Source organism: Cornus florida, unplaced genomic scaffold (genome assembly GCF_030987335.1).
Source record: "Cornus florida cultivar Cherokee Brave unplaced genomic scaffold, ASM3098733v1 CherokeeBrave_3.0.0_Hap2_Chr11, whole genome shotgun sequence".
Classification (NCBI taxonomy): Eukaryota; Viridiplantae; Streptophyta; class Magnoliopsida; order Cornales; family Cornaceae; genus Cornus; species Cornus florida.
In genome coordinates this window covers 110,293,499-110,319,624 of record NW_026775581.1, presented here as the reverse complement: position 1 = coordinate 110,319,624, position 26,126 = coordinate 110,293,499, and the positions used below count along the sequence as shown (strand labels likewise).

At 34.7% G+C, this 26,126-nt stretch overlaps 2 protein-coding genes across 4 annotated transcripts; both read right to left on the bottom strand.

Annotated features, from left to right (window-relative positions):
- Positions 1 to 2,501: 2,501 nt before the first annotated feature.
- Positions 2,502 to 13,798, bottom strand: LOC132285330 (uncharacterized). Of its 3 annotated transcripts, none has more exons than XM_059787507.1 (9): positions 13,673 to 13,798; positions 10,692 to 10,825; positions 10,143 to 10,309; positions 9,052 to 9,216; positions 8,806 to 8,929; positions 7,286 to 7,516; positions 7,051 to 7,199; positions 6,330 to 6,549; positions 2,502 to 3,071 (listed from the first exon to the last, which is right to left on the bottom strand). In XM_059787507.1, exons 1-8 carry the CDS (start codon positions 13,673 to 13,675, stop codon positions 6,341 to 6,343), a joined length of 1,182 nt encoding a protein of 393 aa, XP_059643490.1. In that variant the 5' UTR covers positions 13,676 to 13,798; the 3' UTR covers positions 2,502 to 3,071; positions 6,330 to 6,340. The 3 variants fall into 3 exon arrangements, with proteins under 3 accessions (XP_059643490.1, XP_059643491.1, XP_059643492.1); XM_059787508.1 differs by having other exon boundaries at positions 10,740 to 10,825; XM_059787509.1 differs by lacking the exon at positions 10,692 to 10,825.
- A 4,168-nt stretch (positions 13,799 to 17,966) lies between these two features.
- Positions 17,967 to 22,798, bottom strand: LOC132286878 (chaperone protein ClpB1). The gene is made up of 7 exons (XM_059789294.1): positions 22,546 to 22,798; positions 20,267 to 21,446; positions 19,951 to 20,132; positions 19,216 to 19,838; positions 18,851 to 19,130; positions 18,536 to 18,733; positions 17,967 to 18,445 (listed from the first exon to the last, which is right to left on the bottom strand). The coding sequence occupies exons 2-7, from the start codon at positions 21,417 to 21,419 to the stop codon at positions 18,149 to 18,151; spliced, it is 2,733 nt and encodes a 910-aa protein (XP_059645277.1). The 5' UTR covers positions 21,420 to 21,446; positions 22,546 to 22,798; the 3' UTR covers positions 17,967 to 18,148.
- Between the last annotated feature and the right edge of the window lie 3,328 nt (positions 22,799 to 26,126).

Here is a 26,126-nt window from a genome sequence, read left to right as displayed (position 1 = left end):
TTGAGACCACACCATCTAACAAATTTCCTCAATGTATCTTGCTTTCTCTCTTTTCATATTTTGTGTCTTGGTCATTCCGTAATAGATTAATAAATCGCATAAATTATATTTAAAATAAATGAGTTTAGATATTTTAATTTGCCCAAAAATTAATAAAGATCTTTACAAGATTTTACATGATGATGATGGACATATTTAGAAAATAATTCTGTTGTGTCAAAATAAATGTCCCTTTATGAACTTTTATTTTTTTAAGAGATTTATTTATTTTATTATTTTATTGTATTAGTAGTGAGTGAATTACTAAATCTATTCTTAGTGCACACTAATTTAATAGTTTACTTTTTATTAATTTATAGGTGCAATGTAATAAGGTTAGAATGCTAATATTATAAAAAATAATATATTAATTTTTTAAATGAAACACTTAATTTGGGACCGATAATAATAAAAAAGGTGGACGCTCATTTTGAGACAAAAAAAAATATTTGACATCTTGATAATCATACAAACATATCTATTTTAGTTAAATTTTTTAATTTGTTCATATAGTTCGTTTAACTATATTATTGTGAAAGTTATCAAAGACGATTATTTTAAAGTTACAAATTAAACAGAAAATTGTGTTCCACTCATTTTAACATACTATAAGGTTACATACTTTAAGTAGCCTTGTTAGGAGAAAAAAGTTGTGATGCAAATATTAATTAATTATTTTGATCAGGAAATAAAAATAAATAAATAATGACAACAATATTTAAAAAATAAATAAATAAATAAATAAATACACACTCAAGGATATGATCCTAGGAGTTTTTGACTTTTGAAGCCATAGATCGTGACTGCAATTGAGGCCGGACCACATGTAATCTTCAGGAAAACACGGTTCACCTTGCTAGCCAAGGTTTTCTCATGTCCCAACAAAATAAAATACGACTAGATACATGCATGATTTGATGTGTATACGTGGATGACTTTTATATACTCTTCTTGATTTTAAATTAAAGGTCATTTTTGAGAATTGTGACTCATTTTTAAATCAATTTATATTGAGTAAAAGTTTTTATTCGGCTAAACAATTAAATTTAAATATCATTTCTTTTGTTTGGTTATTAGCACGTACTTACACTGCTGAGTGCTGGTTCATCTTCCAATAAATTTGCTGTCACATAATTTTAACCAAGGATAGATAACCACATATTGAGCATTTCAGTTGAGCACCAATTAGTTAACTTTATTAGATTTTAGCTTTTTTTGATAGGCCTGTCATGGATTAGATTTCAATTCGAATTAATTCGGTTCAAAATTAATTTTTGTTAATCTCATAATCCATTAATGATTTGAATCCGATAATGTGTTAAATTAACAAATTAAATATAGTATGTAATTAGTGAAAAATAATATGTATAAAAAATGTTGTTTACATGTTTTATCAGTTAAGAGTATTGGAACTCTTAATTATATAAGTTTTTCTTTAATTTTTTGTTTTCAAAAAATTCTTTCCTTCCTTCTATTATTATTTTTTTTTCACTCTTTATTGTTTTTTTTTTCTTTAAATAAGAATCAAATATCTAATTTCTTCTATCTTTTCCTTTATATTTTTTTGGCCCTTCTGTCTCTTTCTCTCACTTTTTAAATTTGTTTTGAAAATTTTAACAAAAAATATGTCCTCTTAATATTTGCGTATCAAAATATTTCACACACTTGTATATGTTTCTTTTTCATTCAGCAAGAAGCATCCCAATCTGGGTCGAAGTGCTGTTTGGTAGTCACAGGAATCGGCCAAAAAAGTGCTGGTAATCACAGGGCTCACTATCTAGGGCCGAAGAGTCCCAATCTGTTATAATTAAAATAAAATAAAAAAACACCTTTGTTAGTAGAGCTATCAAAAATTTGTTGTCTAAATTTTTTTGATGAATAATGACACATTATTATCATTATAATAAGAAATTTTCATAATTAAATTATGTTTTAATTTGTTTAGTAACAATATTTTTTAAAACGAAGTCTTGCTAATTTTTTTATAATATCTTTTAATATAATGTTAACATATTTGATAATAACAACTCTATAAAAGGAGTATAATTATCTTTATAAAAAATGAAAAAAAAAATACAAAATTACATAGAATATTAATTCTTTAAAAGCTTCAAATAAGTTAGCGGAGTTAAACTTGATAACTATTAAAAACACTTTTAATGATTACCAACATATCTAAATGCAAATTTTTAAAAAAAAATAAAAGCACTTTTAAGCAGTAGAAAAGTAATCCCAAACAAGTTCCAAGTATGTTTCCAAGGCTTGTCCATATATTGTGCCTTAGGTCATGCAGTCAAGATATACTACAGGAACTCAACTAATCTGAATTAATGACCATTGCATGTTATACTTTCTTGATGGCTAGAACAATATTTGACCTGTTTATAAAGGAATTTTCTCCGATTCTAATTCCAAAGTTCCGATTAGGTGCTTCCAAACATAGAATAAGAACATATAGAATAAAAGTTCAATGTCCTACATCCATCAATTGTACAGAGCTTTACAATATCATGTACCATTATGTACTCTTTACACACCTATTTCATGCACAAGATTAGTGTAGTATTAGGCAACAACACATCATATCAAGCAAACTACAAAATAGGAGCTAACTTGTATATATTTCACTACAAAGAACTATTCAAAATGCAAACAGAGTTTTGCACTACGAGGTATGTATCCCTTGTACTCTCCAACACAGCATGTATATACAAGACATCAACTGCTACTAAACACATATCATAACAACTACAAAATAGGAGGTCACTTGTATATGTATATATATTCCTCTCTTGGAAGTTACTATAAAATATTTACTTGGTAAATCCCTTGGATAAAGCCCGGGACGGAGCAAAAGAAAGAGCCCATGCCTCTCTAAGAGTGCCGAGGCTGCATATAGAAGCTGAGCTAGCTCAAAATCATCTCGACTATATTATCATAATGCTTCTTCTGTTCACATTTCTGTTAAAGTTACCATGCTTTGGAATTGTACGGCTCTCTGTTTCCTCCATCAGCCCGCTGTTGATTAGACCCTTCAGAATGAGCTACAGAGAGTTAGTATATCGAATGGGATTTTACTTGGCATATAAAAGAATTTTTTTGTTATATGAACTAATGTAACTTAAGAGTGACGCTTGGACTATCTAGCAGTCCACTCTTTAGTGTATCACTATTGCTTCGCTTGAAGCATTGTATAACATAATTACATACTAGAAATATTTTTAGCTGCCTCGACTTATTTGAAGTGAGGCATGGGTAATCAAGCATTCCACGCTTTTTTTTTTTACTAGGCAAAGTAATTTGCATTCACAACCTACACCCTGGATAGTGATGGTACAATCATCATCTTTGCTGTACTATTATTCATAAAAAGAATGATAAATGACGAATCTATATCCTGCAGAAGCATATTGACAAACCACACAGGAAAAGCTGGGAGGGGGATTAGAGGAAAACAGAAAGGTGGTTATCCGCCAGTCATTATTAGCATTTGCAGTGTTAAAGAAAGTATAAGCATCAGAATATTTATGCCTACCAAAAAAACAAATCATAATATATATAGGAAGTACCATTAAACATAAAATTCATGTCAAAGTTTGTTCTTTCCTATATTATGTTCGTATTCAGACTTCCCTCATTCAGGTTGAATGCTTTGAGTCAAACAGTCAGAAACATGCCAGTTTCCAAACACATAACATCTTTAAGTTTCCCATCAATTGTAAGATTTTCTTTTTCTTCTACACGAAAAATTATCAGACTATGTAATCCTTGTCAAATGTGGATTGACAGATCATATAAAGAACTAAATATTCTGACAAATTTTACCCAGTTATCATCTCTCATTTTTATGAAATGGTTTTAATCATGTAATGAGTGTTTTTAATATCATACTTGTTGGGAATATTTAACTCCCATCAACCCACTCAACGGTCGGCAATTATTGAAAGTTAAATCACACGCAGCGGAAGCATTATCATCACATCATCATACAAGCACATATAGAGACAAAAATCATACACATCCACGCACAACACAATATTTTACTATTATGAATCGAGGAATAGAATATACAACCTGAGAGATTTCACTATTATGAATCAAGGAATAGAATATACAACCAGATGTCAAAATCCCACTCACTCACTCATTATCTCTTTTGAGGATACATGTATACACTCGGGAATTACATATACTTTCCCCTCTCCTCACAACATTCACCCTTAAACCCCTTACATATTTTCTCTCTTCTTTCTGTCTCTACACCTGTCAACCCATCTCTATTTATAAAGTCTTCAAACCCAATTTTTTGTTAGAAAAGTATTCCTCAACTTGCCTACAAGGAGTTACCATATCAGTCTTCAACTCTAAAATAGCTTCCACATCCAACTGGTTCAATTGGGGTTACAATCATGTCAAACTAGTTCAAGAAAAAGTTGAAATAGTTCTAAATAACTTGAACCTCTCCCAGAATACTACTTGCACACCAAATTCGAGCCACAAAACCCAACAATCTCCACCTTGGCTTGAATTCGGTCTTTTATGTGCTCCTCTATAACTCCACCTCGAATGAAGATCACTCTACCTCAAACAGAACTCCATCCATCATCCCCATTGGTGTTCAATTGCTCATGCATGGCAACCCACCAATCAATCAAATTCATCATCATCAATTGTTTTTCTAGCTCAAAGTAATAAACCTCTCTTCATTGCTCTTTATCAAGCTTAGAGCAAACCCCTTTATTCCTCACACCATACTTGGTCCATCTTGAGAACTTGCACCCACTCTCTGGCTTGTCCCCATCAACATACCTTGTGTCATCGTCAACTCTGATTGAATCTCCATATCATCTCACGACCTTCTATCATACCTTGTGTCATCATCAACTCTGATTGAATCTCCATAGCATCTCATGACTTTCTGCTCTGACAAACTCCACACCAATCTTCTGTTATGATCTTCAGGACCAACCACAGGCTCTGACCCTATTGGCTCTGATACCAGTTGTTGGGGATATTTAACTCCCTTCGATCAGCTATTATTGAAAGTTAAATCACTATTTCATCACACACAACAGAAGCATCACCATCACACAAACATATATGGAGATAACAATCATACACATCCACGCACAACATAATATTTTACATGGTTCATCCAACTCTAGGGCTACGTCCTTGGAGAGAGATTTCACCATTATGAATCAAGGAAGAGAATGTACAACCAAATGTCAAACCCACCCACTCATCTCTTTTGAGGCTGCATCTATATACTCGGGAATTACATATACTTTTCCCCCTCCAAACAACACTCACCCTTACCTTGCATCTTTTCTCTCTTCTCTCTCTCTCTCTCTCTCTCTCTCTACACCTCTCAACCTATCTCTATTTAAAGAGTCCCCAAACCCAATTCCTTGTTGGACAAGTATTCCACAACTTGCCTACAAAGATTTACCATTTCGGTCTTCAACTCTAAAATAGCAGTCGTCGAACTGGTTCAACTTTTCTTGAACTGGTTCAATTAGGGTTACAATCATGTCCAACTGGTTCAAGAAAAAATTTAACTGATTCCAAATTACTTGAACCTCTCCCAGAACATTACTTGCACACCGAATTCCAGCCACAAACCCAACAATAGCAAGGCCGCCATGATTCAACATCAACATGGTCCATAAACTTGTCAAAGAGCCTAGGAAGAATAATAAGCAGTGGAGTAGGGGCAGGCACCACAATGCAAACCCACAAAAATTGAATATAGGAGGCCTTTTGAATTTAAATGACCAATACCCACTAAATGGTGGGTCCTAAACTTAATATAGGAGGCCTTGTGTTCACTAAGGAAAACAAAAGTCCAGTCAGCTCAAAATTTTAGTTATGTCACTAATAGTACCTAATGCCCCACAAAAGGCAGGACCAGTACTATGTAGTGGCCTTTTGGCTTTTACCAATATTACAGAAGAAAATTACATGTCTTTATTCAACTGACAAAAGCAACTATTATTAATCTCTGTGTACCCAGATAACTCAGGCAAATTGTTTCAGCAAACCCAACAGTTCCATTGTTTCGTTATGGATTTATAGATTCATTTATTTATTTTAGCAAGGTAACCACTCCTATCCATTTTACTTTGTTACAAATAACAAAAAAACATGCAAAGTGTCAAATATCTTGAATTCTAAAGTTCTCACCATTGTTTATGCTAATAAAGCTTACTACTTCTTCTAGAAAGGTATGTGGTATGCAGAGTAGCAGCTAATTACCATTCCTCAAACAAAGAACTATATTGTGGTACCTGATGACTGTTCAGAGAAAATTCCCGTGAACCTGTAGCTGAGTTCCCAAGCCCATCTCCTCAGATGCCTCATCAATGTAAGTGAACCTTTCCTCTTTTACCTTCAGTAATTGCTCCTCAACCTTGGTGCCAATATTGCAATCACAAGAAGGAAGTGACACCGTTTGATTGCCCCTAACTGGGCGGAAGATTCCCCATAGGAATGGTTCTGATTTCAATACTGCAGTAACAATAACATTCAAAGACATAACTTCACGTGGGCATCATGAAGACCAATAATAATTGGGAACTTGCAAGTCTACAAGCAACCTCTTTGCAATCTCTTTCAAAATCATAATCCTCATAAATCACAGGTATTTTCTAAATTCACTTTATTGTTGCCTTGTTATTTTCTAAAACTCTTTCATCTGCGTTTAACTTTTCTTTTACAGTTTTTGCACGTGGTATGGTTGCATATTTCTCCATAATCTGTATTTCTTATTGCATTCTGGGAACAGGATAGACTACATAACAAGCAGCTGAATAGAACTACAAATTTATAACTGAACAAATTGATGCTATTGCATAGCCTAAAACATGGGCAATTCCATGACCTATTTATAGTAAATTAGAAAATTAAAACTCAGCTTCGTGATAGAGACAAGAAATTAAAAAATCATTTCTATTTAATTAGAAGAAAAGCTGAAGACACACTGTAGATCATATAAATGATAGAGCTCACCTGAAGAAACATACAGCCATTTAGAAGTGAATATCAATAACTCCACACCATTTACAGAACTCTGCTCCTTCACAACCTTTACGCAACTCCGCAGTACCAAATCTTCCTTGTCCATTCGCTGCAAGAGACGATCATACTGCTGTTTGGATCTGCAAAGGAGAAGTCTTTATGAAACAGCATATTATCTTTTACAAAATTTTCAGATCAATACCTGAGATAAGGTGCACAAGCAAACCTCTCAAAATTGCTAGGGAAAAAATACAGACCAATATCATTCTCGCAAGGGTGATCATTCTTAAAGATACTTTCCCATATATTGCAACGGGGCAGTAGTGTGGACAGCAACCATCCAGGCAATTTTTTTGAGAACTCATAAGCTTTGCGATGAACTCTTACTGGAAGATAAGACTGAAATCCATCGTAGAATTCACTACTAGAAACGGAATCAGAGATCTCAAAGCTTCCACTACAGAGTAGTACAAATTAGAACTATCAGGCATACAATATTACACATACAAATTGAAAACTTCAGCACATTCAAATAGAGAACGGAAAATCCAGAAACTGCCAATTGAATACATATCAAATTATTAAACATACAGAAAAGGTAAACTTGAAAGTACAAGTTGTTAATGCATTTCGAGTCTCCTAATGAAATGGGGGATTTTTCAAAGAGGACACTCTTTGTTAAATGGAATGACTAAGAATTTTCATGTTATGAACTTTAAAGAAGAAAACAATCAGAATCTGTGTGTTACTAGTTGCTACTCATACATAACTGAAGTAATGAACAGCCACAAATTTGTAAAGGACTTCTATTTTAATGGTCCAAGAAACTATGTGAAGTGTAATTTTGCCCTTTGGCTATGTGTAGAGAACCACATCCTTCCTCATAGTCTAAAGATATATATGATCCTAAATTGAGGGGAGTGGAGTTAAAAAAATCACTGCAGCCAACTCTAAACCTCAAGGAGAAGTCTTGGTTTAAGCTTCAATTCCTCAATCAAATACGCAGCTGAAAATATGGCTACAGTGCAAAAAGGAGAAACGTGTTAGTGTAGCCAACCACAAATTGTTAGCATAAGGCTTAGTTTCAATTTTCTTTTAGCTGACAATGTTAAACAAACAATGCTTGGGAACCAGAAGGACTGTGCCCCATAATGAGCGAGAATAGACCTCTTTTCTTTGTTTAGAATATGTTGGAAAATATAAATCAACATTAGTATATTGGAAAAATAGTACGATAAAAGAATGATAAAAAAATAAAAAATAAATCCTTTTAAGGCATCTATACACTCCAATGCATAAGAGAGATTTTTACACTTCTTAGACTAATGTTTCAACTGTGTTCTAGGGGAGGAAAAGAAAAATATAATGAACTGGGTTTACAAGAAAAAAAAAAAAAAAAAAAAAAAAAACAACTAATTTGAAATTCCGTGCAGGACACTGATAGTGATAAGGAAGATGGTGTTCATCAGGTCATCCTAAAACAATGATCAATTTTGATACAAGTATGTGCTTGAAAAAGATCGAATATGTTTATATTAGTGAACATCACACCCTACAAATGCTAAATGGGTCTGTTTCACACAAGTTGCTGGAGTTAAATTGCAAGCCAAAATATGGGCATAACTGTAAACATTAATTTCAACCTTGTTCGAATAATCTTTTTAAGAAATTATCTTGATGTCTTTTCGTTTTTTTTTCCCCTTTATCACATATGAGTACAAAATCATGATATAATAGTTTGCTCACCGCCAAGTAGCACCCGTAGCAACGTTATTTACCAGACATTTTTTGAGTTTAGGAAGCATATTCACCAGATCAGCTCTTTCAACATCATAGTGTATAGAGTTAACATCAGCGACAAATTTACCTCCTAAACAAATAAACATTCAAAAATCAGAAGATTAACTCATGCAAGTAGACAACCAGGGGATGATATTGCTCAATTGATTGCACAAACAGGTTGTATTTATAAGAGGTCAGAGATTCCCATGCCTGAATTATGAAGTGATATAGCATCCTCTGATGGTAAAGGTTCACACTTTAGCCCCTCCTGTATTTCCATACGTGGAGTTCCAACTTCTTTAGCAGGCATTAGGGAGTCCATTGGCTTTTTTTTTACAATATTCTTCTTCTTATGAGCTAGGAGAGTCCTTTTTCCTGGAACAAAAATCATATGATGTATCCATAGGATAAAAGCCTAGTTGCAGAGTAGGTGACCTAAGCATAAAATTCTGTCCAACAAATTTATGGAAGAGACAAAGCCAATGGACACCCTATAGGTGAACAGGCATACAACCTATGGGTACAAATACTTCTGGCTACTCAACATCCTCACGTCACTGAAATGAGGATGCTGAGATGGATGATAGGGGTAACTGGGTAAGTAAAAGAGATAATATTACTAATCAATATATTGGAGAGAGATTAGGTGCGACACTTATTAGTAATAAAATACAAGAAAGTACGCTTGGATGGTTTGGTCATATACAACAGAAGCCAAAAAATGCATCAGTAAGGAAAGGAACACTAGTTCAAATAGACTTACCAGGCAAACCAAATTAACTTGCAACGAGATTATATAATAGACAACAATGGAAAAAGAGAATTAATGAGACCAAGACAAGGAAGATGATGATGATGATGACACTTAGTTAAAAAAATGATTTTGAAGCATGGAAAGTTGGAAAAACCATTTTGAAGTATAGGAAGTTGGAAAAACAATTTTCAAGTATAGGAAGCTAAAAAAACGATTTCGAAAAAAAAAAAAATGATTTTGAAGTACAGGAAGTTAAAAAAACGATTTGGAAGTATAGGAATTTTTTTTGTGAAGTATGGGAAGTTAAAAAAACAACTTTGATACAATTTACAAACTGTTTTATCAAATCCTAGTCCTCATCCCTCATTGGGCCTATGATCAATTATCCACATATAAGTTTAGTATCTCCAAAGTACTTAAGAAAATGAACTGTAATTTAACATCAGGAAAAAATAATTTCCGTAGCCCAAGTTGATCTAAATTCAAATCAATTTACACATGGCACATAGAAATTCTCTGCAGAAATAATACGGAAGATGAATCTCACTCTTGAAAGTCTCTGGCATTTGAGATGCTTTTCGTCTAACTGAATTGATTGTACCTTCCGTAGGAAGAGTGTCCACTGCATCAGACTCCCGTGCAAACATTTCGTCAAGACAATCAGTACAAAACCATACTTCTGGAACTCTCTTGTGTAAGAGTTCCATGCAGTATCTGAAAATGAAGAGTAATAACAACATTTTTAAAAAAGGAGTTAAGAAAAGGTATCCAATATGGCTGATTGCATTGCAAACGGGAACTAAAGCTGGCCATTTAACAGTGGTGTCAACCAGAGCAAGACCAAGTTAATAAACCGAGACTCTTTACAAAATTAATTTAATTTTACAAGACAAAGTAATTTAAGTGATACAGGATAAATCAGACAACTTGGCCCGGAGTTACTGATCTCTCTGATTATATTGCACCACCGCAATCTCATTGCATGTGGGCTATATCAATGAACAGGGTAGGATACCACAACACCAGGTTATACTATCAAAACAGCACAGAGAATCAGAACATGCACAGTCTTACGAGTTTATGTGCACACACTCACATACGGAGGAGAGAGACAGAGAGAGAAATTGAGAGATGTTTATCGTACATATGTTCACGAGATATATTGCATTTAAAGCAAGTTGAAATCAACTCCGCAGCACCAATTGAACCACAAATATCACATACTTTGTCCTGTACAAATTGACAAGATGTAAGTTGATATACATTCATAACTCTTCAATATATTTATTTATGCTTAGGATAAATTTTACAGATCAACTTCTGGCATCAACTTCGACTTTTGAGTAGAACTTGTTCATTTACTTTGGTGTCCAAAGTCCATATATTTAATTGGTTTGTTAGGGAAAGTGTGCTTGTATTAGGAGGGGCAGCTTGTAAGCAGTCTGACGAAGTATAACATACAGCTTTTATTGATGTATAGAAATGGTTTCGAGAACAAGAAATATGAGAATTTATCAGTTTAAGCCAAGTAAAGATTTGCTATGAAGCTAATAGTTAGATGATTTTCTGTAATCAAATTATAAAAACTATTCATACAGAATAACATAAATAAAAAAATAAAAAAATAAAAAACATGGGATACAAAGAGTATTTATTCCCGAAATTGTGTGATTATGCAACAAAAAACATGACAAGGAGACGGATATTAGTAAAAGTCAACAAAATAACTCCATGAAGCAAGAAGCAAATTTAGTTGTAAAAGGATCATCGCTGTTTTGACACCAACAAATTAAAGCGAAAGGGGAAAAATTGGAATGTAACATTGCAAATGTTATCTTACAACAAATTTAAAATCACTTTCCTTGGGCTATAGACATTCACAGGACCACCAGACATGTAAGTCTTAATCCTTAGGTTAGAGAAATGAGTGCTACAAGGAATTATTTAGAGTCTCGCCAAAAATAGCTTCAAGAGGTAAACCAGTAATGCCAACTTGAGTTCTAAGAGAAGTACACTTTGAATTATATATGTATTACATTATCCATAAATTCTGAAAAAGTAATATTAAGTTCTAATAAATGATTGGGGATATTAAAGTGATGCTATCCACATTTTTGTTTTCAGTTAAAAATCTTAGCACCAGTGATTGCATGCAAGATCAGTAAAATATATGCAGAATGGTATATTTCAATAAATGGAAAATCAGCACTTAAAGATTATGAGCATCAATTGCAACGATTCAATAGACAGCTCATTGGGATAGATGTAGATGGCCAATACCCTCCTAGAACTGTATAGAAAGTTTTCTCCTCATACGGCTTGAGAAAAAATGATTCGAAGTTATTTTGATGTATAGAATTACAGTATAGAATTCAAATGGTAAATGAGCCATAAAATCATCAAATCAATTAGGGTATGATTTAAGTCCTTTTTTTATCCTTCCTTCCTGAAAAAGAAAAAATCATTTGTACTCATAACTCAAGTAGGATAACTCTCAAATAGCTCAAAGAAAAATCTTTAGGCATTTATTTCATTATTGAGTGGTCTCTAACCCCCCTTTTTTGTTTGTCTCATTCAAAAACAATTTTAACTCTTCATTCTGATACAGTTATTGAGACCATTCAAACAGTGTTTCCTTGTTTTGGGATCCTTTATCCTTGTTTTGAATCATTGGGTTTAGACATTACTTCAGTGATGCTTAATCCTTTCAAAAAGGTAGCAACATACCCTTTTTGTGATTTCTTTCTATCAATGCAAAAAATATAATTAGAAAACAAACATGAAAAGATTTACTAATTACAGGAAATGAGAAACATGGTTAATTCAAAACACAGGCCATAATATGAGAATTTTTTTTGTAAATTTGAATATCAATGCAGCATAGATGATAGAATCATATCTCATATCAAGGAGGCATAGCGACTTTCCTTTTGATAAGTGACTACTGGAATACATGTCTCCAAATTGGCATCATATATACAAGGACACTCGATCGTGAATAAGGATTAGAGTTTTTTACTTCTTTGGCAATCGTCAATACCTCACCCCAAAACATACTACCATGCATAAAGGAGACGCCAGGCATCACCAAATTAATGCTAATGAAAGGAGTTGAAGTCCCAATCTCCACAGTGGAGAAGAAAACAAAATACCATACATAGCAAAGGACAACCCTAACACATTTTCTAATTTGTATCCAATGAATTTCAGATCATCTCCAGAGAAGCTGGTTAATTTTTACTTCTTTTGTTCTAGGAAGGATGCACGCAAGTTCGTTCCTCTTTCCATAAATTGATGCTTCATAGTAGATATCCACTAAGTTTGCCCTTTACCACACCATGTTCTAGTTGTCAGAGAAGCTCAACTCTAGTCCTTACAAATATATACTTTTTTGTGGAAGATTGAGAATCGCATTAAAGGTAAATGCAAGAAAATAGTATTTACTAAATTAAAAGCATCCATCAGCTTCTAAGAAAACTCGGTTACATATATATATATATATATTCGTTTGTGATACAATCAGACACATAAACATATATATAACATTATATATACGAATATTTGTAACAAGAAAGTCATACAAATAACCCAACTGGTTCCAGAACATGTAATTAACAGATTAAGCATCCAGTGAAAATGTCAGAGACTGAAGAAAGAAAATGTTAACCACGAAGAGAGAGAGAGGAATGTCAAGAATCGTCAATGCAAGCAACAGAAAACATTAATCTATTATTTGAATAGACGGCAACTATGTAAAACACATGCAGACACATAAACAATGAATATATAAACATATATATATATTATAGAATTGAAAACATCAAGAAATTTAAGAGCAAAGAAAGAAAAGGCCATTATCAAACTTGGATAACATATAATAAAAAAATCACCTGAATTTTTTTTTTTCCCAGAGCAAAGCCAAAATAGAAATGCCCTAACAGGGTTTTGTTTTTCCTTTACGAAATTTCATTGCAAAGAAATCAAAATTGCAGTGTATAATATAGTGAACCAGTTACAGTGAATCACTAGTGAAAAAATGAGAATGAGGAATAAGGGCATTTGAGGTCATTAATTTACCATTTTGGTGTCTTTGTCGCTTGATTTTGGCAATTCATCAACTACTGTCAATCTTTTTCTTTACTTTTTGTTCTTCAAATGGAGGCTAGAGAAAGAGAGAGAGAGAGAGAGAGAGCACTCTGCTTGTATATGTATTGCGTGTGTGTATATAATATTTTGTATGTATACAATATGCACCCTTGGACAATTCTACAGACACACGTGGCACATGGGACCATTCATCTCTCGGGAATCTACCCGGCTCACCTTTCCAGGTTGGTTTTCCTAACCATGGTTCTAGGACCCACGGTCCGTTTCCTAATTCAAAACGTTGATAGAGATATTTTTAGGATTTCTCTTACGTAATCATTTTTCTTCCATTGGGATGATTTTTTTATTATTTTTTGCTTTATTGGAGGTAGTTGGACCACACACCAAGAAAGGGTATAAAAAATAAATGCATTTTATGATGCTAGTTAGCTCCAATTAATTAACTGAATAAATCACACGAGGGCAGAAAATATTGGATCCTACCACAGTTATTGTTATTTTTTTTTTCCCCCAACTATTGTTAGTTTAATTCAATAAAAATACACATCATCTTGTTTATAGTAGTTTTTTTTATATGTAAATGGAATGGAATAAATTTTATTAAATGGTGCACTTTCATGATGTGATAAGCATACACTCAAAATCGTAGCTATCTTCATTAATTACGTTTCTCTAAACTTTATAAGACATTAAAAATATAAATTTTTAAGAGAAGAATGTCTTTTTTAGCTTTTTCTTCTAAATATAGTCCTTTCATCTCACAAAAGGTGTCCACAACTTCTCTTTTTATTGTCCAAAATAATTGTCTCAATATAAAATTTAATGTATTATTTCTTTAATATTTTTAATTTATCTTTTTTTTGGTGAAGTTATAAAAGTAATTAAAGTTTGATATACCAATGTCTTATTAAAGTTAATATGACTTTATATTCATTGCAATTGTTTCAACAATGTCGTGGTGCAACAAATGACTGCAAACACTCCACCACCAAAGCAAAGTATACTTATAAAGGCTATAATAGAATTTAAAAAATTGCTATATGTGCTTTGGTTGAATATTTATAGCCATTGTTGCACCACGCCATTGGTAGCCGTAAATAATTTCTCCACATGGACCAATCATAAAATGATATATTTGAAAATTTAATCACTACACCCTTAAAAGGTTAGGTTCCCAAAAACAGACATTTTTTTTATGGGACAAAGAGTATATAATCTATTCTTTACTAATCAAACCATCATTATTGTATATAAGTATAAAGGTGTGGTAGTGCTGCCCGAATGGAAAGGTGTTCCCAACTCCATGGTCCCTTAATGTTATAAGGTGAGACTTGTCATACATCAGATCCGGATAGAAAATGAAATGGACACCTGAATATGTTTAAGTGGAAAATAATGTTATAAGAGGAGCCTTATCCCACATTGAATCCAAATGGAAAGTGAAATGAGTACATGTATGTATATATATTTTTGACTTTCTTGGATATATATATATATATATATGTATGTATCTATCAAGTGAGGAAAGAAAAGAATGGATTAAAATGATAATTTTATCCAAAAAAAAAAAAAAAATTACTATTTTTAACCTCTGACTTGTAATTAACGAACCCGTAATTAACGAACCCTTATCAATATATATATCTTTATGATTTCATAATACTTGTGTGTAGAGTAGGATCATTAGGATGGATCCTGTTTGCTGGTTTTCTTTTTCTTTTCTTTTTTTTTTTTTATAAGATAATTCTCGTTATTTTCTAGATACCAAAGTCTTAATACATTCTTGTGTACTTGTGTGTATATATACATGAGTATGGGTAAAATACAATGAAACTCCCTTCAAGTTTGTCATATTACCAATTTTATATAAGTTGGTTATTTTTTTTTGGACAATAATACCCTTTGAAGTTTGAAAAAATTGATAAAAACATTCCTGTAGCCACCTGCCACATATGACACATGAAGAATTGACCAACTTGTCATTTAACCTTTTAGTGAACCTTTTAACATTAAAACTTAATGGATTGGATCAATCTACCTATCATTAACATTCGATGCAAAAAAAATGAGTTAGAGAAAAAATCTGCTTAGCAATGCAATAAATAAAAAATTCATAGAATATTCGTTTAAAATCGAGACAAAGCAAACGAAAATGTTTTGGAAACTACTCATGGAAGTATAAAACTGGAATTTTGGTGATGATCCGATGTCCAGAATGCTATAAAATAAATAACTTAAAAACCTGATTTCAAAAAGTGGAAAATTTAAGACAACAGCTGTTGTTGAATTTTTATAAAAATATCTGTTAGGTCAAAAATTAGAATTTTTTTCAAAGAGTAACTAGACATGTAGAGAAAGCTTTGGTAAAAATTTCATAGCAATCGGAATATTACAATACCTTGGAGAAATTAATGAATTTTAATAAATTGGCGAACTCAAGGGTAATTTCGACATTTCAAAATGCATGATATTTTACAATAAAACTGATTTTAATATTAAAGGGCAATTTCGTCCTTTCAAACCATTTAAAGCCTTATTTGGATGACAATTATGCTGTCATTGTCCAAAAAAAAAATAATCAACTTGTACTTGTCCGGGGTCATTGTACTTTACCTTATACATTATATACCACTTTAAAACTCATCCTGAGATCAAAATTTAAAAAATTATGAAAAAATTTAATTTTAAATCAATTTTTAAATAAAAAATCAATGACACCATGTATACCTAAAACTATCCTTGCTTAACTAGGAAACTTGAGATCTCCTCCCCTGTCCATAAAGAAAAGAACCTAATCTTTCTGTAAATTCAATCATATTTGCAAGCTTAGTTCAAAAGATTATATATCACCGGAATGATTTCTAGTTCTATATGTTAAACTCCGCAAGTAACATGACATTTGAAATTTTGTCAAACCAATTAGCCGTTTTTGGTTCATTTCTCTTTACTTCTTGTACATTCTCTTGTTATAGTAATATATTTATGTTGAAGGTGGTTTGTGAATGGGATTAGAAGATCGTTCCACGTAAGTCAAGAATTTTGAGAACTTAAGCAAAATTGGATTTTGATTCTTAGTTCTAAAAATTTATTATTGACAGGCTACAACAATTGTGCCTATTAAAGCAACTAAAAGAATTATTGAAATGAGTTCAAATGGAAGAAAAAAATCTGTTAATAAATGAATCTCAATTTGTTGACTATTATTTATCAAATCTTGTTCTAGAATCTGGTTTGAACTTGTAGTCCAAAAACCAACAAAACGATATTGAAGAAGAGTATCCGGAATCACATATGAGGGATTCTCCGACTATAGAGGTTAAGAAAGGGAAGGCCGACTCCGGTACCATATGAGCTCGAGCTTATCAGATAATAGCTATTAATGTGGGTTGTTGTTGTCTTAAATGCTGATTAACACCCCTATTTATAGTGTTTTCCTCTTCGGTTAATATCTTTTAGTTCTTTGAATAAACTCACTCTTACCCAAAGGTTCGAGGGTCTCTCCTTCTGACGGAAAAGACATTTGACGGATGGTTCGCCATGCTTTACCCCTTGGTTAAAGGGGGTAATGGCGCTTCTTAATTAATATGGGTCCTATCAGACATCTTTCGTAATTAATACGTCTTTTATTCTTGTTCGAGTTCGGATACCGAGTATCCTTTCCCCCTCGTGCCGTCCTCGAGCCGAGGCGAGCCTTTAGATTTCAGCCACCTATCCACATGTTCTCATATTCCCGTCCTTCAGAAGAAATAGATCCCTTTCAAGATACTGCCTTCATGATCTCGCGGAATTCTATCCCAATTTCATCCCGAAGCTTCCATATCCGAAAAAAAGGGCATGCAAAGCAGATTAGCAAGGGCCGCTCTTTCAGAGAGCGTCCTCGAACGAGCAAGGGGAGAAGGCCCATCCGACTGGAGCGGGATGCGTTCACAGTAGAGGAAAGGTAGCGACCCCTTCTTCGGCCAGTGAGTTCAGTTATTAGATAGATAGCTCGAGAATACCTAATTTACCGTGGGCATGTCAGGTAGACGCTGGCCAGTCGTGCCTATTTTGCAAAGGTGGCACCACTTCAGCAACTTGGTGCGGTCATCGACGATTTACATATCAGCTAAACCATGTAATTGAAAACTTAAGACTCGTGATCCGATGACATGTTCAAAAATCTCTGTCAAAATTCGTCTTTTAAATAGTCCAAGTTGGCATAGAAGAGAGATGTTAAAAAAAAAAATCTGAATCAGAACTTTCAAAATGACAGCAAAATAAAACATTTTCAGGCAAAATAAAAGATGCGAAAACTTTATAAAGAGAAAAACCAGTTACAAAGTAGCTTCAACGGGGGAAGAAGCCTAGTAACTGATCACACTTGGAAACATTAAACATACAAATGTCACAAAACCACAAGAAACATGTGTGACATTCTTTGAGTAGTGCCCATCATCAACATACTATTTACTCATCCATTTCATCCTCATCATCTATTTCCTCTATCTTCATCTTCTTCACTGCCTGGGCAGCATCGCTCCTAGGGCCATTAGGAAGTTCAATTAGTATGTCCGACTTCTGTCCAGTCGCAGCATTCACAAGCCCTCCATTCTTTTCGACCCGATACGTTAATTCTTTCCTATTGTATGCAACATCTACGAAGACAGTTGTGTTCTCATCAATCTCCCCTCTCACAAGCATTTTCGATAACTCGGTCACCACCCTTTTCTCCAGCCATCTCCTGATGGGCCTTGCACCGTAGACCTAGACACAAAAAGTCCAAATGGGTAAGCCCCTCATACAATTCTAGCAAGTAAAACAACATGTAAACCCTTGAAGGATAATAATACTTACTGGGTCATAACTCTCAGCTAGTATAACATCCAATGCAGCCTCAGTGACACCTAAGGCAATACCTCTCTCTGCAAGGCGCTTTGCGACATCCTTCATTTGTAGCCTGGCAACCTTCTTCAGTTGTTCATGAGAAAGAGGATCAAAAACTACAATTTCGTCCAGCCGATTTAGTAACTCCGGCTTGAAGTGGTGCTTCACCTGTCACAAATCCCACATCAATAACAAGTCTATACATTCTAACCTTAAAGACAAAATTGTGGAAATCATTTTCCACAAGTGCTCGAAGTGTTATAAAAAAAGACAATACTAGTTTACCTCCTGCATCACCCTCTCGCGAGCATTCACCATTGAAGCCTTCCCCATTAGTCCTGCTAACAGATGCTCAGCTCCAAGGTTCGAGGTCATAATGATCACTGTATTGGTGAAGTCAACGGTTCGACCTTGGCCATCTGTCAACCTTCCATCATCCAAAACCTGAAGCAGGGTGTTAGAAACAGAAGGGTGCGCTTTCTCTACTTCATCAAACAGTATGACGCTATAAGGCCGCCTTCTCACAGCTTCTGTGAGTTGCCCACCCTCCTCGTGTCCAACGTACCTGAGAATATTCAAACCCCATTAAGCAATCATAGTTTCAATAACATATACAACAAAGGTGACACTTCAGAATACAATGCGCTTACCCAGGTGGTGAACCAATTAAGCGGGCAACTGAATGCTGCTCCATATATTCACCCATGTCAATCCTGATCATCAACTTTTCATCATCAAATAGCTGCTCGGCGAGGGCCTTAGCCAGCTCAGTCTTTCCAACCCCAGTTGGGCCCAAGAAGAGGAATGAACCAGTTGGCTGCTGTGCCCTCCCCAACCCAGCTCTTGACCTCAACACAGCTTCAGCAACAGCATTAACTGCGTGATCCTGACCTACCACTCTTTGATGCAACCTCTCAGCAAGGCCAATCAACCTCTCTTTCTCATTCTGGCCAAGCCTTGTTACTGGTATTCCAGTCCAGCGACAAACAACTTCAGCAATCTGTTCCGGTCCAACAGTCTCTGTTAGCATTAAATTTTCTTCTGTGTTCCCTTCAAGCTTTGCTATCGCAGCCTCCACTTCCTGAATTGCACCGTATTGCAAGTCTGCAGCTCTAGCTAAATCATACCTCCTTTGGGCCTCCTGTAAAGCAATCAGGAGCTCTTCACGCTTCTGTTTGAGTCTGCGTAACTCATCAATCCTTTCTTTCTCCTTTCTGTATCTCATAATCAAAGGCTGAAGCTTGTCCCTCAAATCATCAAGTTCCTTTTTCACCTGACATAGTGGTTAGAATTTTAGTTCAAAATGGAAAAGGTAAGAAGTATATATTTTGTTATTGACCATTAACAAGTGTCCTGAATAGCCCATTAAACGACATGATACTTACTTCTACAAGCCGCGCTTTACTAGCTTTGTCTTTCTCTTTTTCAAGAGCATGAAGTTCAACTTCCAACTGAATTCTCCTCCTTTCAAGATTGTCAATTTCTTCAGGCTGGCTATCAAGTTGAACCCTTATATTTGCACAAGCCTCATCCACAAGGTCAATTGCCTTGTCTGGAAGATGCCGCCCTGAATGAAGAACAACACATGCTCATCAATCAGTATCTAAATTTCTCATTTAAGAATTAATAAACCCAGAGTAACATTCATAAAATCAAGTAGAAAATAGTAACATTGAAATTGAAACATCAAATTCTGCTTACCAGTAATATATCGAGCCGACAGCTGTGCAGCAACAACAAGTGCTCTATCCTGAATCCGAACACCATGATGGCCTTCATACCTCTCTTTCAGCCCACGAAGAATACTTATGGTGTCGGGAACACTTGGTTCAGCTACATAAACTTGCTGGAACCGCCTCTCAAACGCGGCATCTTTTTCCACGTACTTCCTGTACTCTTCAAGAGTTGTGGCACCAATGCACCGAAGTTGGCCCCTAGCAAGCATTGGCTTGAAAAGGTTGGCAGCATCCATGGACCCCTCTGTTCGACCAGCTCCTAGAACAAGATGGATTTCATCAATGAACAGGATTACTTTTCCTTGAGCATCTTCTACTTCCTTCAGCACAGCTTTCAGCCGCTCCTCAAACTCTCCTCTGTATTTGGCGCCGGCAATCAAAGCCCCCATATCCAATGCTATGAGCTTAACATCAGCAAGATTACTTGGAATATCCCCTCTAACAATCCTCTGAGCCAACCCTTCAACAACCGCAGTTTTACCCACACCAGGCTCTCCAATAAGAACAGGATTGTTCTTGGTTCTTCTCGAAAGAATCCTAATTACCCTCCTAATCTCTTCATCCCTACCAATGACTGGATCGAGCTTTCCAGCTTGCTCCACAAGGTCACGCCCATAAGTGGTCAGAGCTTGAAATGTGGTATCCCCAGTAGCACTTTCCACCTTCCTACCCTCCTTCCCACGAAGTTTCTCAACCTCTGATTTCACCCTTGCTACACTGATTCCAGCTTCTTTGAGAAGATCTCCAATTTGGGAATCTTCCAAAAGTCCGAGAATCAATTGATCAACCGCTAAATGTGTATCACCGCGGGACTTCTGGGCTGATTGTGCTCGTCTAATCACTTTGATTAGAGTAGTGCTGGCAGGTATTTCATCAGGGGGTGGAGTTTGAGATGGTAGTTTCTTAATTGCCTGATTGAGAACCCTCTCAACCGATTTTGCGGCCTCTTCACCGCCACCAGCATTGACTAATGATTGCCGAAAGATGCCATTGGGATCGGAGTTTAATACTGCAGCCATATGGAGTGGAGTGAACTGAGCATGTCCAGAGTTCATCGCCAATTCATGAGCCCCAGCAATGGCTTCATTGGTCTTGTGGGTAAATTTGTCTGGATTCATGGTTGATATTGATGCCTACAGAAAAAACTGTGATGAAAGCATAGGTAAGTCTCATATTTTAAATGAGCAGTTCAATTGACCGATCAAAACCATGACCACAACCCTGAACCAAAAGACAACACACAGAACATATAAATGACCCAAATAAATAAATAAATAAAAACACAATTCAAGCGAGTAACTCGTCAATAACTACCAAGTAGCAACTACTACAAGACTTGTAAGACCATTCATCAAGTACCCAACTCAGTTTATCACATTCAAATAAAAATAAAGATTTTGGAAAATTTATTGACCATTAAGTTTTTAAGCAAAGGCCAAGGAATATTTTTAAGACAAGCACCACGAAACCAACAAGAAACAAGACAGAATAACAAGGACAACCCACACAAGAACACAAAGATTTACATGGTTCGGTGTAAGTGAGGATCCAACAAAAGATTTCACCGAAGGGTTTTAAAGCCAGATTCATGACCCACAAGAGAAAACGGGTCATAACCCTGTGCCGCAGGGTCGCACGTCACAAATACAATACAAAACCAGAAGCTGCGATGATATATCACACAAATACAAAACTGTACATGCTATATATATATATGTGGCCAAATTCAAGGCAAAAACCAGTGGATACATAAATAGGTACCAAATGCATTATAAGATCAAAACTTAATTTTGAAAAGGGGAAAAAACTATAAAAATAATAAAATAAAAAAATAGTAGTTTCACGATCACCAAAACCAGTACATAGATATATTATGTGTCGAAAAAATCAATTACAACCCAATTGATTTTCAAGATCAAAATCAACAACGAAAGACAATCCCCGAGAACTTGTAACCAAAACTTTGAAACAAAAGCAAAATCACATAAAACAGAACCATTGGCGACACTGAAGCAGTGTTATCTCTAATTTAGAAAGACCAACACATATCAATGACTAAAATTCATGATAACCGAGGGTATCTGAAGAAAAACTGGACAAACCCGCAAACTGAACACAGAAATCAAGTTGTATCTGCATCCATATACAAATATAGACACATGCATATGCACATATAAACATTTATACATATATACATATATATATTTATAATCGTGTTTGTACAGAGGGAAAAAGAGCTCATACCTTTCGAGAAACGAATGGATCGAAATGGGTTCGATGGAAGTCGGTTGATTTTCACTTGTGTGTGATCTGCCCTTCGCTGTTGACAAACTGTGACTGAATTGTGATCTTATCCTCTTTTCCTTCTTCTTTGTGTGTGTTTTTGCAGATGGATATAGAGAGAGAAAGTGCAAGTTATATAATGTGGAAGGGGAGTGAGAGAGAGGGGGTTCTTAAGTTAAGCGAAGAGAGACATCTGGAAACTGCAAGGTGAGTCTGGAACCTACTAGAGTCTGTCTTATTATACTCAAACAGGGATTTAAATATTTACATTTTTATTTTCTGTTATAAAAAAACATTTTATTTTAAAGAAGGAAGTTCCTAGATTGACCTCGAAACCCCTCCCATACTCTCTACCTACTGAGATTGCATACACGCTCCAATTCTCTTTTTTATTTTGTTGTAATTTACTAATTAGATTGAATAAGTTGATGGACTATCCAGAGGACTAAAGTCTAACCGGGACATATTTGTCTAAATTTATGTTAGCTTGCTTCAATTGGACTCGAATTACAGAAGAAAAAAATAAAAAATAAAATTCTTAAACACGTCAAGATGTGAATTTGACCGACACTCATGAATTAGTTTTAATTTCATGTCCTAATTGAATGAGGAAGGTCCTATTATGAGACTAATTTAAAATATATTAAAATTCGATATGAGTCTTTGTATATATATTTTAATCTGAAATAGAAATAATATTTTTATTTTGAAGTAAATTTAATACAATTTGAAAACAAGTTTTGAAGTATATTTGTTACAAATTTTTGAAAGCAAAAATATGAAAACATATTTAGTAATAAGTGTTATAAGTTTAAAAATTTAAATTGATAGTTAAAAATGTCATTTTAGAGTTTTTTTTTTGAAATAGTGCTTTTGTTACAGTGTGAAAGCAACTAGAAGTATCAATTTTTTCTTACGGTTTTGACTTTTTTTTTTTTAAAACATTTCAATACTATTCAAATAGTAGCCAACTTTACCAAACACACTTCTTGTTTTTACTTTGTTACAGTACATTAACAAAAATAAAAAATATTAAGAAGAAATTATTACTAAAAAGGACTTAGTGTTACACTAAATCCTTAACCAGTGAAAATAATTTTGATTGCAACTCTTGGCCCCACGTCTTCTAAAAGTCTTAAAATTTGATTTTTTCTACTTATTTTATTATTTTCTCCATAAAAGTTAAAAAATAAAAAATAATAATAATAATAATAATAAATCGAGGTTCTCTAAAAATAAAAATAGATTTATTAAATTTTTTGCCCTTTTGCAAAGAAGACAAATAATATACTCAGCGCGTATAACTGCTCTACTTGTAAATTTACAATAGTTCTCTAAAAAAAAATTGCCAAGAAGACAAAAAAATATAGATATAATTCAGCGCGTGGTTCACGCTCTTCAATAACAGAATCAAAATACAAAAATCCAGAACGCTGGCCATCAACATCATTCGATATGGGACATACGTCGAGTGCCATACCCTCATTATATACCTTCATTTTTCCCAAAACGCGCTGAGTATAAAATTGTATAACCCTTTTTGTGGTACGTTTCTGGACATTATTCTTTTTTTTTTTATTTTTTTTTTTTTATTTTTTTTGTTAGGTAAATTACACTCACCCCATGTAGTTTAATGGTATTACACCTAGAATAAATTTTTGATTTTACATTTTACTTATATTTGAATGAGTTATTAAGTATTTCACTCACTCTCCAAATATTAATTTTTGATTGAATCACAATACTTTTGAGATATTAAATGATTGTATTACCCTTCAACCTCGCATTGACTTTTTTTGTGACCAAAATACCCCTCGCAATCACACTGCCTCTCTCTTGTCATGAATCTTCTGTTTCTCATTTTGACCTCAGATATGTGTGTAGGACGATGCCTATACTACCCGATGACATTTTGTTTCTTTTGTTGGTTGAAATTGTTGCACTCAAAAGGAATATTCATTAGTTAGTATCAATTATTTTGGCTGAGTTCTCTCCACAACCCGTCTTCATCCTTGCCGTTCCATCCCGCCGTGCACCGCCGCCCGTCCACGGCTGCGCCACCGTTCCGAAGCTCACTGTCGCAGTTCATCCCAAGCCGGCGTTCATCCATCGGCCGCGTGTCCACCGGCATTCCGTGCTATCAGGCCGTCGTCCACTGCCGTTTCAGCCATCTTTTCCGCTTCTTTCGCTGCAGAAGAAGTTGGGATTTTCGCCGGCGATGTGAATCTGTGGTCGCCGATTCACTTCCCCACCCTCGCCGGCAGACTCTCCACCGATCCCTACGGCCATGTTCAAATCCTCTGCAACGATGCCGGCGTCGAATTCGTTCAGGCCCGAGCCAAACACCTCTTCATCGACGACATTCTAGCCCCTCTAGACGTACCCAATTTATTCAAACAGTTCTTAACCTTTTACAACACTCTCAGCTACGCTGGCCACTATAAGCCGTTGACCGCCGTCAAGGTCACTGAACTCGGCGACGGCGTCTTCATCGGATGCACCATCAACCACTTCCTTCTGGAATTTCTTTAACACCTTCGCGGATGGTGGAAGGTGCAGACAGAAAGGAAAATCGCAGATCGATAAGGATGGGTTTTGGGGGTGGGTTTTGCAGCAGATCGATTCGCGATGAGGGTGGGTTTTTGCTTGGTAGATTTTGGGTGATGGGTTAATGGTGGTGGTTGTAAGGATGGAAGTGGGGTTGGTGGCAGTGGTTTGGGATATGTGGTGATGGATGTCTGGGGGATGGAGATGGTGGCAGTGGTTTGGGATAGGTGGTGGTGGATGTAGGCTGTACACGAACTGGTGCATCTGATGGAGCCAGAGATGGTAGCGGTTGTGTGGGGGTAGGGATAGGGATTTTTTTGTCATTTAAAATTATATATATTTTGTATTAAAAAATTAAAGGTAAAATGGTCCATTCACATAATAGGAGTGTAAGTGAAAGTTAAAACCAAAATTCATCTAGCTAAAAAATGACCTAACTGGGTGTCGATGTAATTTATCCTTTCTACCGAGTATTAAATTAAAAATTGTTGCAATTTTTATTAAATAAATAAATAAATAAAAATAAGATAGAAAAGCTGTTTAGTTGTAAAATATATATTTTTTTTAAAAAATATTAAAATTTAACAAAAATAATTTATCCATCAATTTTCTATCCCGCCCAATGATGAACTCGACGTATATTTTTATCCAACACTGACACATAAAAATAAAAGAATATTTTACTCAAAAATAAAAAATATTTACTAAAAAAAATATTTTCAATCGAAACAAACTGAGCCTAATTTAACCAATACCCAATCAATCAGAGACCATAAATGAACAATAATGTTCCAATTTTCTGAAGGGAAAAGATATTCACAAAGTTGTTGTACTGTTATGTACTAACAAGGAAATCAACATGGGTCCAACATAAAAGGGACCATTGTTAGGTTTTTCGACGAGGATTTTTTTTTTCTTCAGTGAATAAGAATGAACGAGGAAAACAAGCAAGTTATTTTTTCTAGCAAGAAAATCACACACTCACAAGTCCCTAT